The following is a 16,399-nucleotide window of genomic DNA, read 5'->3' as shown; positions in this document are numbered from 1 at the left end:
TAAAGAAGTATGGCAAAAATTTAATTGTGGTAGTTTTTAGGACTATATGAAATTGTATTTAAAAACAGATGTTCTATTATAGACGATGGATATTTCATTTTCAATTTACGCAGATTTTGAATGCGTACTTAATAATGTGAATGATAGTAGTTATTTAAGTGATGGGTTAGATAAATTTAAGATTTACACGAGAGCAGAGCTGAAGAGGTTTTTGTCAAAAGCATCGATCAGAATTGTAAGTTTATATACCAGAATTATTTAACCCTTAATACACCTATGACATCAATGACCTTTGAGGAGATTAATTTTCAAGTTTCTGAAAATTGTAATATATGTGACAAATTATTAGGTAGTAACAGGGTTTAGTTACCGAACTATTGATGTTGAGTATTAAATTCGTACTGATCATTTATTGAAAATTTATAAACTACAATAATTCTTATCCTAATTAAAAAAAAGACAACTATATAACTTAAACTAGCTCTTTCTCTTTCAATCTTAAACCTAAACTGACCAATCGAAATACGCCACGAAACATAACCAAATATTCTACAACCGCAGACCAACCAGCCTAAGCCACGATCCTAAACAAACATTAGATAGCATTATCATGGTCTTCAAATGAGTGGAAAATTCCATTCACACAGTTTTTACTTCCTTATCACAACTCAATTTTAATTACCCTGACAATCTGTATCTGCTCGATGCATCAATGTTTGCTATCCCAAATCATAAAATACCATTGACGCTCATAGATTTATTTTAGGTTACATTTTTAGAGAATCAACAAAAGCCTGTTCCATGAACATTTTCCCGGGGCCTAAAAACTAAATATTATACCATTTCTGTTGGTTGATGAGGAGTGAAATCTATCTTAACGATATTTTGCTTGCGCTTACATTTACATTTCAAATATAAGTAAATAGTACTACATATAATCAAAATAGTCAATATTATACATAGTGATAAATGACCGCTGACATGATGAAAGTTTAGTCCTCTTATAAGCAACTTCTCCTTTTTTAGTTCCTTGATCTGGTTCTTCAAAAGCTCAATCTCTTTTCCGTGGTCAATGGTCATTGGCCCCAATGCGCTCATATTCCATCTGGTCATACTCTCCACATCGGTATACAAGCTCAACTTCATCTCCATATTATTTTCTGATGTGAATTGAATTGGAGCATGTATCACTCCACCCTTCATTCGAAGAACACATCCGGGGTCCACCTTCATGATACCCTGCAATGGCATCTTCAGCAGCCTCTGAGCGTCTGGTTTACACTGCACGTGAGCGGTTGTCTCGTTGAACATCTTGAACAACCAATGGTTTCGTTGATGTAATTGCACCCAGAAAATTTCAATACTCGTAGGCGCAAATTGGCACTGATGACGCGCAAGAGGTTTCACTGATGAAATTTCGCAAGAATTATCATTCGCATCTATCCAGGGCCATCCACCATCACAAACGTATTCTTCCTCAGACATTTTCTGACAACTGCTTAACTCCAACTCGGACATCAAATGATAGGCATCCATATTAAAATTATATAAAATGAACTGCTCTCTTGCAACGACTATCTGTTTCATGCCATTATATACAACAGGCACAGGTATTACCCTGTGTATTTGGGAGACATGATCGTTGAATAATGGTATTTCTGCAGATATCACCAATTGATTGTCTATTATAAACGCTTTCGCCTTCATTAGCTTATATATGGTGCTTAGCTGATTATGCTTCTTTCCCGGCAGTTTAAGGCTTTCAGGTATATTCTCCAGCATCTGGTGTATTTCATTCTGGAGCTGAATTGGCGTGAGCAATGAGGGATTTAATTTACCATGATTTATATCTATCAGCAATTCGATTATCTTCGCTTGGACCCTCTGGTTCTCACTTATGATTATGTGCAATTCTTTCGTCACCATGAAAAATTTGATGGACTCGCGGTACACCAAATATACCTCCTTCATCGCTTCCGTCATGTTGTTCACCCGTTCTGTTATACTTTTGAAGTTGCTGTTTACTTCTTCCGTCGTTTTGCGAATGACATTCACTGACGATTCCAGAATAGACGTCTGTTTTTGCACAAGGTATTTCAGGTCATGCTGATTTCCCAATAGTTTCCTCATGTTTTCTTCTACAACTTTCCTGTCATCAGCATCCATCGTGCCAAAGAGGATGTGCTGTAGCGAGCCAATAAACTCTAAGGGTGCTCTCTTGGATCTAGCCACATCATCATGAAACAAATATCGATTAGTGTATATCATCTCCTTCACTATCTGCTCCATCTCGTCCAGTACATGACCACAGTGGTCTTCAAAGGTCATCAATTTTCCACATGTATTTCTCATATTCACCAGCAATCGTTCGGATTTGCTAATTACCTCAAAGAACGGATCAAGCTTGAAATAGATTAGCAGATTCCATGAAGACGCTACTACATCCACAGTTCCCAAGTGATCCAGGTAAATTGCAGTAGAATTGCTTATCTCAGAGATTGAACCTCCAGTTGTAGCCACTGCTCCAATCTGACTTGTGGCAGCAAGTAGCAGCATTACTAATACACTAAAAACATGCTTGTTTGCCGACTGCGTATTCCTCAATCCTGCTTTTGTTGTTTGTGGCGACACTTCTTCCACCTCTTCATCCGAAGCTCTTATTAATGGACAGAGTTTCTGGACAGGGCGTTTTAATATGCAATCTTGCAACTTCAATGACACAACTCGAACTCTCCCATCCTTGCCCGGATGAGTCTCAATGATTCGTCCCATAGGCCATTTCGCTGGATGTGTCAATTCGTTTTTAATGATGACTACATCTCCATTCGCCAAATTCACCTCTGGCCGGTTCCACCTTCTTCGCTGCTGCAACGTTGAAAGATATTCCTCTTTCCATCGATTCCAGAAATCTCTTCTCATCTTCTGTATCAACTTCCACTTGTTGAGAGATCCTACCACTTCGTTGACATACTCCGGTACATCCGTCGTCTGCCTCCCAATCAGAAAATGACTCGGTGACAAAAAATCAAGAGATTCCACTTCTTCATTATCCATATACACCAATGGCCTTGAGTTTAAAACCGCTTCGATTTGGCACAGCAATGTGGCCATTTCCTCGTAACTTAATCTGGTCTCGCCAATAACACGTCTCAGATGATGCTTCACAGATTTCACGCCAGACTCCCAAATCCCTCCTTGATGAGGGGCTGCCGGGGGGATAAAATGCCACTCCACACCTTCCTCCGCCAGCACTGGCATCACGTCTCGATTTCTTTGAATAACAGCTTTGTAGTCCGCATCAAGTCTATTTTTCGCTCCAACAAAATTTGTCCCATTGTCGCTGTACATTTTAGCACTCTTTCCTCTTCTGGAAAAGAACCGTTTCAAGGCTGCCAAAAATGCTGATGTGGACAAATCGCTCACAGCTTCCAGATGAATTGCTTTTGTTGACATGCAGACAAATATAGCAATGTATCCTTTAAAACACTTTTGTCCTCTGTTTCTGGAGCACTTCATCCATATAGGTCCAGCGTAGTCCACTCCTGTATATAAGAAAGGTTGCATCGCTGTAACCCTCGAATCTGGCAAGTTACCCATTATCTGCTTCGCTGTCTCTTGTTTGTACCGTATACATCTTGGACACGATCGTATACACTTTTTTATCGCTGCTTTCAAGCCAATAATCCAATATTTGCGTTTTGTGGATGTTTCAGTCAATCTGTTTCCTCCATGTAAAGTTGCCAGATGAAACGATCGCACTATTGCGGCTGTCAGATTCGATTTATTCAATACAATTGGATGTTTTTGATTGAAGGACATATTTGCATTTTGCAGTCGACCACCAACTCGAAGTATGCCTCTTCTGTCTAAGAAAGGATGTAGTCCCACTATACGGCTGCCTCGATCAATTAAAGATCCTCTTTTTAAAGATATAATTTCTTTAGAAAACATAACTTGCTGATGACGTGATAGTATATGTTCTTCAGCTTCTATAAGTTCATGGACAGCTAAACCACCAGAAATTTTGATTTTATTCCTTGTCCTCTCAATAAATCGAATGACGTATGCCACTACACGCCGCATTTTAGAAAACCTGGAGTATCTCGTCATTATATCATCCAAAAAATTTACTTCTGTTGTTACCATCGTCGATGCTATCACTGCAGTCCTCTGTGGTAGTTCAGGCCAATGACTTGAAGGCTCCCGCAACCATTCAGGACCATTCCACCATAGCTTATAGTCCATTAGCCGATGTGGTTGAATACCTCTTGATGCAATATCTGCTGGATTTTCCTTTGTGCCAACATATCTCCATGTTGCTGTTGGTACAAGCACATTTATATCCTGCACCTTATTCTTAATGAATTTGTCCTTGCTACGATTATTTTGGATCCACCCCAGTATGATTGTTGAATCAGTCCATGCAAACACGTTCGTCTCTCTTCCTATGATTTTCTCTGCCCTATTCAACAATCTCGCCAACAGATGTGCACCACACAGCTCCAATTTTGGCAGCGTCTTTTTATTTTTGATTGGGTTGACCTTACTTTTGGCAGTTAGTAAAGTCACCCTCATTTCACATTTAATGAATATTACTGCGGAATATGCTTTCTCGGACACGTCTGAAAAGCCATGAAGCTCGAACTTTGTAGTTGTCGATGTACCCAGCCATCTAGGGATTTTTATTTTATGAAGAGAATCCAAATGATTTGCGAATTCTAGCCATTGCGTCAAAATTTCCTCGGGTATCGTCTCATCCCAATCTATATTTAACAGCCACAGCTTCTGAACGATCAATTTTGCTACCACCGTTATTGGTGATAACCATCCCAATGGGTCGAAAATTCTAGCTACCAATGACAGTACTTTTCTCTTTGTCATTTGTGAAGGATGACTAAAGCTGACGTTGAATCGAAAGTGGTCCATATTGGGATCCCACCCAACACCCAAGGTTTTTATGGACTCGTCGTCTTTAATCGATATAACTTCATTGCGTCCTCGATTTTCTACAATTTCCGTAATTTTAGGGTCATTTGAAATCCATTTTCTCAAATGAAAATTAAACTTCTGCAGCTGCTGTGCCACTGATTGCAGAATATGTTGACTTCCCTTTACAGTATCAGCTCCAGTCATGAGGTCATCCATATAAAAATCTTCTTTTATAATATTTTTCACCATCTCCTCTTTGCAGTAATCACCTATCATGAATAGTGACCTTACTGCCAGAAACGGCGCCGCTGATGTGTCATATGTTACTGTTGTTAAACGATATTGCTTTATTGGTTCCGCTCTGTTCTCTCTCCAAAGTATGTATTGATATTCTTGATCTTCTGGCCTCACTACAATCTGCCGATACATCTTTTCCACGTCTCCTGTCAATACATACTTCCATAAACGCCATTTCAACATTATATCAAATATATCGCGTTGAAGTTTAGGTCCAGTGTGCATTATGTCATTCAAACTTCTTTGATTCGATGTTTTCGCTGATGCATCAAACACCACTCGCACTTTCGTTGTTCGGCTATCTTCTCTGATCACTGCTTGATGCGGTAAGTAATATTTTCCTTTCATCTCCATCGGTACTTGCACCATATGACCCAGTTCCCGATACTCTCCCATGAAGGTTATATATTCAGCTTTTAGTGATGGATATTTCTCCAACTTCTTTTCACCATTCAAAAACCTGGCCATTGCTTGCGGTTTGGATTCGCCTAGTTCCATATCAGCCTTAAAAGGTAATGACACCATCAATCGACCATCATCTCGAATAACGGTCGATTTTTCAAAATTCTGCATGCACCACTGGTCATCATTTGTACACTGATCTTCTGCTTCCACTTCCTCTACTTCCCAAAAACGTTCAAGGTTCGTCGCAGCCACCAGCACTTTTTCCACTTTGCTTATTCCATTGGATAGAGCTCCAGATACTATCCAACCAAGTTTCGTTTGTTGTGAGAACGGACCGCTTACTCTCTTCTGCCCTTTTTCCATTATGTCGGCGTAAATGTCTCCACCGATTATTAGATCAATGCGATCGGATTTATTGAAGAATGGATCAGCCAACATACAGTTTCGCCATTGCTTCATATCTATGTCGAAGGATTTACCTGGCTGCTGGCTCATTATCGTAGGTAGTACCATCGCCTGTGAATTGAATACATGTTTGCTAAGAAATCTTGGCTTTATAACTAAGTCCACTTTGTACTTCGACACACCAACCAAAGTACCACCCAAGCCGTGTATTTCCGTTTTTTCTTTTATCCTTGGCAATCCCAAAATCTGCGAAGCTTCTTCCGAAATTGATGTTATCTGTGACCCTTGATCTATCATTGCCCGTAGCAACTCAAATTCTCCCGTCGCTGCCCGTACTTTTACCAATGCTGTTGCCAATAAAACTTGTTGTTGTTTTCTCTCAATTACCATAGATGATGTGGGATTAACTTGCTGATTAACGCTTCTTTGGTCACCATTGTGAAGATAATGATGGTGATTACCTCCACATTTGTTGCAGCGCACAACACTATTGCATTTTCTGTCTGTCCTGTGTAAAAGACAAACGAAACAAATTTTTTTCGCAGCTACCGCAGGCTTTCTCTCTGCCGGTGTCATTGCCAACATCTTCCTGCATTCTATCACCCCGTGCCCACTTTTCTCACAAAAGTAGCAAAATTTGGTTGACATATTATTTTTGTTTCCATAAATTCTCTTCACGTTCACTTCCTGCTCTCCCGCCGCTTCCAACGCAAGGTATTGTTGTTGCAAAAATTCTAAGACATCATCCAAAGTTTGAATTTCTCTCGGCTTCCTTACATGTTGCTCATATAGCCGCAACCCATCCTTATCAAACTTTCTCACAATTATTCTGGCAATAAATGGTTCAGCATCCTTTGTAGACACATTCATGCCCCTCAAAGCCATTACACAGTTTTTGGTAGTGTCAAGCATGCGTCTTATACTTGCCGCTGAATCGCTATTCATTACTGGTTGGTCCAGAATCTTATCACACAAATTCGTGAACATCAATCTCCTATTCTCGTACCTTTTCTTCAATAATTCAAAGGCAGCTTCATAATTGGAGTCGGTTATTTTTAAATGCTGAATTAGTTGAGCTGCGTCTCCTTTAATGGCTGCCTTCAGCCTGTATAATTTCTCTACTTCGGAAAAATGAGGCGAATTATGCATCAAATTTTTAAATAAGTCATGGAATGACTCCCAGTCCTTAATTTTGCCGCTGAACTCGGGTATCCTCACTTCGCTTAACCTGATGTTGCAGCGGATTTCTTTTCCCTCTGCTTTCTCCATTTTTTGCTCTCCAACGACTTTCCGTCGAATACTAAGTCTTTCCGTCATCTCCTCGTATTGTTCAAAGACTTCCTCGTCTATTTCATTCGTTGCCAGCAACTTGTCATAAAATCCATTCAACTGCCGCAAACTATCTTCGATATCTCTCTCATCGACTTCACCACTTTCCAATCTCTTCTCTATTCTTTCGATTTTTTGGAAAAAATATTTCCTTATTGACGGCTTCTCCTGTAGCATTGCCGCTTTTCCAACTGCTGCTTACTCCCTGCTCCCAAACTCTTCTTTCCTCTCCAACTGCAGTCCCAGATTACTTCCTTCTGCGCCACTGCCATTGTTGCTTTTCTCCTGAACCGTTACCTCCCGACTCCTTATCATCTCCTCAACCTCCTTCACCAGCCCATTCATCATTAATCCGTAAAAATCCTTTACGAAGTAATCATCGCTCTTGGGCTCTATTGTCATCATCACTTCATGATTACTCTTCAATTTCTTGACTGAATCATGATAATTTCTCTCCAATTGATCGAACCCTGCTCTGGTCAGCCGTTCTTCACTCAACTTATTTTTTATTTTCACCATACTTTCGGCTAAATTCTTCTGCGCTTCCACGAATTTCTCCATATTAGCCATTGTGTTTTTTTTATCAACACGTACACAACACTAAACTTTTTCTTTTCAAACTCTCCCGAATTCTCCCGACTTTAATCCGTTACTGATTCTTTTATTATCGAAGGACCAATAATAGTTACCGAACTATTGATGTTGAGTATTAAATTCGTACTGATCATTTATTGAAAATTTATAAACTACAATAATTCTTATCCTAATTAAAAAAAAGACAACTATATAACTTAAACTAGCTCTTTCTCTTTCAATCTTAAACCTAAACTGACCAATCGAAATACGCCACGAAACATAACCAAATATTCTACAACCGCAGACCAACCAGCCTAAGCCACGATCCTAAACAAACATTAGATAGCATTATCATGGTCTTCAAATGAGTGGAAAATTCCATTCACACAGTTTTTACTTCCTTATCACAACTCAATTTTAATTACCCTGACAATCTGTATCTGCTCGATGCATCAATGTTTGCTATCCCAAATCATAAAATACCATTGACGCTCATAGATTTATTTTAGGTTACATTTTTAGAGAATCAACAAAAGCCTGTTCCATGAACAGGGTTCGTGATCGCTGTCACTTCATTGGAAAATACATAATAATAAATGTAATTTAGAGCACATTGTACCAAAATTTATACATATTTTCTTTCTCAACTTTCGGCTTGGGATTGTCACTTATTTGTGAAAGACCTCCTTAAAAATATTCCTGACAATACAACAATACTGTCAAAAAATAAGAAGCGATACATTTACCTTTCCCACAGAGCATATCTTGGTGGGGGAAGATTTTAGAATAAATATTTTAAGATTCCCTCAGGTTTAGGGCGGCGAATTTAGATTTCCTAGCAAACAATCTGGCTGGAGATAAAATGAAGTCAGTTAGGTCACATTTTCCAAACGAAAGGGAATTTGATTTGATGAGGAAAAAGGACGTCTTTTGTTACGAATACCTGACTTCGTTTGATAAATTAGCAAAAACAAGTCTTCCTCCCATTGAGGCTTTCTTTAGTAAACGGTATAACAAAAACTGAAGCAGCGAAGATTGTAAACAGAATATCACATCGGATGAACGATATATATTGGCGCCAGATCTACATCTGAACCGATTTTGTTCAAAATCAATAGCGTTCGTCCTTGGACGAAAACGTGACTTTAATAAAATTTTATGGTAATCGAACAATAAATGCGATCTGTACCTTGATTACAAAAATATCAAAAGAACAGGAAACAAATTTTGAAGTCGAGAGGCGCAGATATGCATGGTCGTCTTTACATGACCGTCCGTCCATCTGTGAAAATCACGATAGCGATCGAAAGAGTGAAACTAGCTACTTGCAGTTTGCATACAAACCTATTTTTGATGTAAGTTTTTAGGGATTGCAAATGCATTATGTCGGTTCAATATTGGATAAAGTATGATTTTTATAAACCATTCTCCAGAATCTACTCCTTTAGCACCTAGAGTATACAATTCTTATCCTATTTTGCTGAAATTTTGCAAAACGACTTCTAATAGGCCCTTTAAAATACGTGTTAAGTATTGTTTGAATCGGTCTATAACCTGACATAGCTGCCATGTAACCTACTTCTTGATCGGCTTGTTAGGACAAGTCATGCAAAAACTTGACAAATGCGATCCATGGTGGAGGTTTTATTAGATTCAGCCCGGCCGAACTTAGTACGCTTTTACTTTTTAAATTTTATAATTGGTTAAACAAGTCTTTAAAGTTTATTCAATACTTTTTTTTCGTGGTTTCGACCAAAATGTGTGACTGGTAATTTGTAGCTCGTCAACTTTATGTTCAAAGACTTAACCATGATTACTGCAGACATATGGGCATGCCTATATCAATTTATGAGAATATTTCAATGTGTTTCGAGAAAATGGCAAAATTAGTAGAGACCCCACTTTTTGGTGAAGGATAAAATATTCATTAGTTGAAGCGTTTTGTCACTGGTAATTCTTATGGGTCGATTATGGATAGCAACTAACGTTCGGTTGACTTGTCGCCTGACAACGCAACCAAAAAAAAAGTGGTAATATGTGTGTCAACTTTTAACTGTTTGACAATCTGGCAACAAAAAATATGTCAAAATACAAGCAATATGGCGGAACATAAAATTTTGAAAAGAGGTATATTATATTTTTTCAATAATAAATTGTGTGGATTATTTTTGACGAAGATAACCTGCATGATGTGACATCCATTAGAAGGCATTTAAAAGATAATTCCAATCCTTTGGAATTACTATCAGCGTTGTGAGTTTATGATTATGTTTTAAATAATTGCATCAATCAATTCTTCACCTTTTAATTTACATCTGTACAATTATACAACAATTAATTTGTTTTATCTTAAACGAGATAGTAAAATGGATACTGGCAGGTATCTTGATGACATGTGGCACACCTTCTTCAAAATCCATATCACGGCAATAATGCTGAAAATGATGATGATGCATGTGGTAACGCTGAAGCCATAATGTGCCATATGATGAATATTTAAATGCGTGGGCCAGCCAAGAATTGAGGATGCCTTAGGGATGTCTGAGAGCTTATAAATTTTAATTTCATTATCCAACTTCAAATGTGACAATGGTGGTAAAAATCACGACAAATTGATGTTTGGGATCATAAAATCTGCTTCGCTGCCGTACATGTCGTACGCCCATTAAAGTTGTTCCTTCAGTTTCAAGATGACAATTCAGTTGTAGTTTTATCAGTCCTTGGCCTTCTACAATATAATAACAGCACGCCTTTTATTGTAGCAAACAGATTCAGCCCCCATTTGTGTTGAAATTGTAAATATCCAAGTATTTGGAGCTCGAACTTGTTTCCAATAGTTTGCCGACGCCTGAATAAAACGAGTTTAATCCCGGAGTACTTTTTTGATACTCATTTATTTCTTCAAAATCTCATCCTTATATATAAACTTAAAACTAACTACAAACTAAATATCCTAAGAAAGGCAGGCAAATCTAAAAATAATCACTTTGGGAAAATAAGATCATAAACAAAGACGATAAACATCCTATGCAGATACTAAATAAATTTGTCCAGCTGCAAGCCATATGCTTGCCATTCAGACCGCTGTGTTTTCTGATAATCCCTAACTATTTCCTTATCTACGCACATTAAAAACTATCTTCCACTTATCCCTGTGCGATGCGTTGGCTAGGTAAAAATATAAACTCTTATCACATTTATGCCTGCCCTTAAAACTATCCTTTAAAATAAACAAAAAATGGAAAGTATCTTATCTATTCGTTCTCAAGGCTAAAACATTTCCATGACACACATCAACTAATATCCCATGTTTAGAAATCTAAACATTCTGCGGGCGGCCAAAAATAATTATGAAATAGCTCTACTTATAAACTGTAAAAATTCAGCAAAATGGACTGTAATTCAAATATATATGTTTAAATCTAAACATCCCGAGGACGAACAACAACTATGTTACTTTCTCTTGTTAAATACTTATAGATTACATAACTTAAAAATAATATTATTAAAATAGAGGTAGAGATTAGTGAAATATGACCACTGATGTGATGCCATGATAGCTCCTTAAGGTGGATCGGATTCGCCTTCATCATTTTAATTTCTTCCTCCAATCCTTGAATCGTTGACGAATGATCGATTTTATTGTAGTTTAGCTCGTCCACCATCGCTATGTCCTTCACCTCTCTCAAGATATATGATGTGGAATTATAGGACATCTCAGTTTTTGCTTCTTGTGACGCAGTTAATACGGTTCGTCCAATCCTAGCAGTACACCCAGGCTGGAGAGTGATGATACCTAGGCCTGGTAATTCAAATACTCCTTTAGTGCGCTCAGCACATAGAATATGGGCCGAAACTTGATCTTTAGTTTTAAACAACCATGACCCTCTTGTCTTCAGCTCAATCCAAAAATTCCTGTTCTGAGTCTTCAAAAACTGGCAGCCATATTTACTTGTTGGCTTAAGCGCTGCTAGCTCACATGAATGATCGTTGGCGTCTTCCCAGGCCCAGTTGCCTCTGCAAAGAAATTCATCTTCACCAGTTAGCTGACATTGGTTCATCGATGACTGCGACAGTAGATGATAAGCATCCATTTCATAGTTGTAGGCCAGGAACTGCTGTCTTAAAGCTGCTACCATTGCGGTTCCGTTTCTCACCATCGGCAGTGGTACGACGCGGAATATTTCTGCTGATGATTTTTCTACCAAGGGAATCTGCACGTCAATCACTAATTTTTCTTCCACCAGCAGACCATGCGCCGTCATCACCTTGTATATTGCCTGCAAAACATCGTCCTTCTCACCAGGCAACCTTAGTCCTTTAGGTAGCTGATCCTTTATTTTCATCACCTCTGCCTGCAACTGGTTTGGCCGTACTAAATTTGGATTTACTTTTCCATGGTTGATGTCAATTAATAAGCCAATTACCCTGGCTTGAATATGTTCCACTTCAGTAAACAAGCTGCTAAGTTGATCGGCTACCGCGAAGAAGTCCATCGCCTTTTTGAAGAGGGAATAGTCAGTGTTCAGCATCTGACTTATGTTTTGCACCTTCTCATTCAGCTCTTTAAACTGTCCATTTATTTCATCCGTGGTCTTTTTCAGCACATTAAGCGTTGCTTCCACCACAGACGTTTGCTTCTCAGCCAAATATTTCAAGTTGTGCTGATTTTCAAGTACATTTTTCATATTTGCTTCCATACTCTCTCTGTCGTCCGCATCCATTACTCCGAAAAGAATGTGGAAAAGAGACCCAACAAACTCTAAAGGAGCCCTTTTATTTCGTTGGCGTTTTTTGTGTGAGAGTAACAAGTGGTTCTCATCTATAGTGTTCAGTCTGTTCGTCATAATATCCATCTGCGTGTCGCACTGCTGCTCGAACGATCTCAGCCGAACACATAATGATTTACACGCTTCTAGACCCTTATCCAGATGATTCACCGTGACAAAATACCCGTGCAGATCGAAATATGTCATAAGGTTCCATGACGATGTTACTCGGTTGATTCTGCCAATTTTATCCATATAAATGATTGTGTCATTTCCCAATTCTTTTATCGCACCGCCGGTAATTGAGGTTGACATCGATTGAACACTTGCCATCATTGCCATGATCATCCATAACATCATTGCTACGTTTATTTTTCTTCTTTGAGGTAATTTGCAAATATATGTCTGCGACACTTCAATGTCGGCTTCCTTTTCACCACCATTAGCGAATATCTCCAGCGGGCATAACTTGTGTATGGGCCGTTTTAACAACCCCTTTTGTTTAGCGACCTTTACTGTAGCGACTCGAACCTTTCCATCTTTGCCTTTATGTACTTCCGCAATACTTCCCAAAGGCCACCTTCCAGGAGCACTATTTTCATCCTTCACTATCACCATCTGTCCAACCTTGATATTTGGTACTGGAGTTTTCCATTTTACTCTCTGCTGAAGACTACTCAGATAGTCATTGCGCCACTGTTTCCAGAAATCATCCCGCATTCTTTGAATTATTTTCCACCTGTCTAAAGATCCCAGTTTATTCTCCACGCCTCTTTCTGGAATACTTAGCAATGGTCTTCCGACTACAAAATGTCCTGGCGTTAAAATCTCGCAGTTATCCTCACTGAGTGGACACAAGGGACGAGAGTTGAGAACAGCTTCTATCTGCGACAAAAACGTTGCCATTTCCTCATACGTTAATTTCGTTTCACCAACAACCCGTCTCAAATGGTGCTTCACAGACTTCACGGCAGCCTCCCACAATCCTCCGAAGTGAGGAGCTCCGGGCGGAATAAAGTGCCACTGTATTCGCTCAGATGCTAATATATGAGCCACGTCTGAATTTTGCTGCACCGCTTTGACGAACTCTTTATCCAGATGTCTTGCCGCTCCCACGAAATTAGTGCCATTGTCCGAATATATATGGCTACTTTTTCCTCTTCTACTGAAGAATCGCCGTAGCGCAGCCAAAAACGCTTCTGTTGTTAGATCGCTGACTGCCTCCAAATGTAATGCTTTGGTTGCCATACAAACAAATACAGCTATGTATCCTTTGTAAGCTCGCTGTCCTCTTCCTTTAGACACCTTCATTTGAATAGGACCTGCATAATCAATTCCTGTGTGATCAAATGGATGAGACACACAAACTCTGCTTTCTGGTAGGTTACCCATTAATTGAGCCGCAGTTTCTCGCCTATAACGCAAACATTTGACGCATGACCGAACTGCTCTCTTGATGGCATTTTTGGCACCAATCACCCAATATCTGCTGCGTAGTTCATTTTCCATGAGTTTCGCACCTCCATGTAGCGTTTCTGTATGGATGCCATCAATTATTCGATCCACCAGACAACCTTTCCCCAATAGAATTGGATGCTTTCTGTTGAAGCTTAAACCAGAATTCTCCAGCCTGCCTCCAACTCTCAACACTCCAGCTGCATCAATGAACGGTGTTAGTCCACATATCTTGCTCCTCGTCGGTACTTCGCTGCCATTCCTTAGACACGAAATCTCTAACGAAAATTGGTTTGCCTGCACGCTCGTAATTATTAATTGCTCTGCCTCGTTTATTTCTTCCGCAGTTAATTCATTTTTTCCTGGTTTACGCTGAGCACGTTCAATAAATCTTCGCACATATGCTATAATTCTTATGAGTTTTTTGTAGCTAGAAATCCTCGTAATTAACTGCATGATGACATCGTCTTCCTGTTTATTTTCCTTTAGAACTCCAACAAAGGGTTGAACCGTCGATATGGGCCAATTGTTTTTCTCCAGCAGCCAATGTGGACCACTCCACCATAACTCATCTCCTTTTAGCAGCTCTGGCTTCATCCCTCTTGATGCAGCATCCGCTGGATTCTCCTTGGATCGCACATGACCCCATACGGCACCAGGAACAGACTTCTTAATTTCCTCTACTCTAACCCGAACAAATTTGTCTTTAATATTTTCAGCCTTTGCGATCCATGCTAGAGCAATAGTTGAATCGCTCCATAAATATTTCTGTTGTTTTTGGACTATTAACTTTTCCACATTAAGCATCAATTTAGCCAACAGATGCGCTGCACACAATTCAAGTTTTGGCAGTGTTTTCCTATTTTTCACTGGGTTTACCTTAGATTTTGCTGCTACCAACGTAACTTTGTTTGCGGCCCGGATGTATATGACAGCTGCGTACGCCTTTTCCGAAGCATCAGCAAAACCATGCAGTTCTATTTCCATTAGTGATGAGGTAGACAACCAACGCGGTATTCGGATTTCTGCTAAGTCGGGCAATTTCCTCATGATGACATCCCATTCCTTTATCATCTCAGAGCTTAACTGGTCGTCCCATGCCATATCCATTACCCATAGTCGCTGAATGAATAGCTTGGCTAGAATGGTTACAGGAGCCAGCCAACCCAAAGGATCATATATCTTGGCCAGTGTGGAAAGCGCCTTCCGCTTAGTCAACTTGTTATCTTCAATGATCTGAAAATAGAAAGCAAAATTATCTGTATGGGGATCCCATTGAACACCCAACGTTTTCATTGTTTCGCCTTCCTCAATCCTAATGACTTGATTTTCGCCAACATTTGGTATTGCCTCCAATATGTCATTTTCATTAGACATCCATTTACGCAGCTTGAAACCAAACTTATCCAATTGTTGGCTGATGTCATGATGAATTCCAATGCATTCCTGTACTGAATCAGCACCTGTCATCAAATCATCCATGTAAAATTCATTTTCTATGATGGCTTGAATCTTTGGATTCCGTTCGCTGCACTCTTTTCCAATTTCAATTAGAGCTCGTTTTGCCAGAAATGGAGCACATGCTGTTCCGTAGGTAACAGTCGTTAGCGCAAACTCCTCAATTGGCATATGTTTATTCTCGCGCCACAATATGCATTGGTATGACTGATCTTTATCTGCTACTAACACTTGTCGATACATTTTCTCCACATCCGCTACCAAGACAAATCTCCATAATCGCCATTTCAATAGAATTTGAAATATATCTTGTTGTAGTTTTGGACCAATTTCAAGTACGTCGTTTAAGCTTTTACCATTCGATGTCTTGGCTGAAGCATCAAATACCACCCGAACTTTTGTTGTAAGATGGCTTTCTCTTATCACCGCTTGATGTGGTAAATAGTACTTTCCACTATTTCTTCTTGAGACCTTTTTCATATGCCCCATCTCCAAATACTCCTTCATAAAAGCACAATATTGTTTCTGTAACTTTTCATCCTTTTCCAATCTTTTTTCAAGATTTAAAAAACGTGCTAACGCCATTTTCCTTGATGCGCCCAACTCGATATCCTCCTTAAACGGCAATCTCACCACCAATCTCTTATCCTCATTTATTGTTGTTGTTGTTGTAAAGAGCTGCTCGCATCGATCTTCCTTGACGTCGTCATCTTCACATACTTCCTCCATCTCCCAAAATCTTTCCAGCTCTTTCGTAACCGCCATCACGGCATTTC

At 39.3% G+C, this 16,399-nt stretch overlaps 1 protein-coding gene across 1 annotated transcript; it reads right to left on the bottom strand.

Annotated features, from left to right (window-relative positions):
- Positions 1 to 834: 834 nt before the first annotated feature.
- LOC131997261 (uncharacterized) lies at positions 835 to 7,542 on the bottom strand. Its single transcript, XM_059367921.1, has one exon. It carries the CDS (start codon positions 7,540 to 7,542, stop codon positions 835 to 837), a length of 6,708 nt encoding a protein of 2,235 aa, XP_059223904.1.
- Positions 7,543 to 16,399: the final 8,857 nt, after the last annotated feature.

The sequence above is a fragment of the Stomoxys calcitrans genome, chromosome 1, assembly GCF_963082655.1.
Source record: "Stomoxys calcitrans chromosome 1, idStoCalc2.1, whole genome shotgun sequence".
NCBI lineage: Eukaryota > Metazoa > Arthropoda > Insecta > Diptera > Muscidae > Stomoxys > Stomoxys calcitrans.
This window is presented reverse-complemented; position numbering and strand designations above follow the sequence as displayed.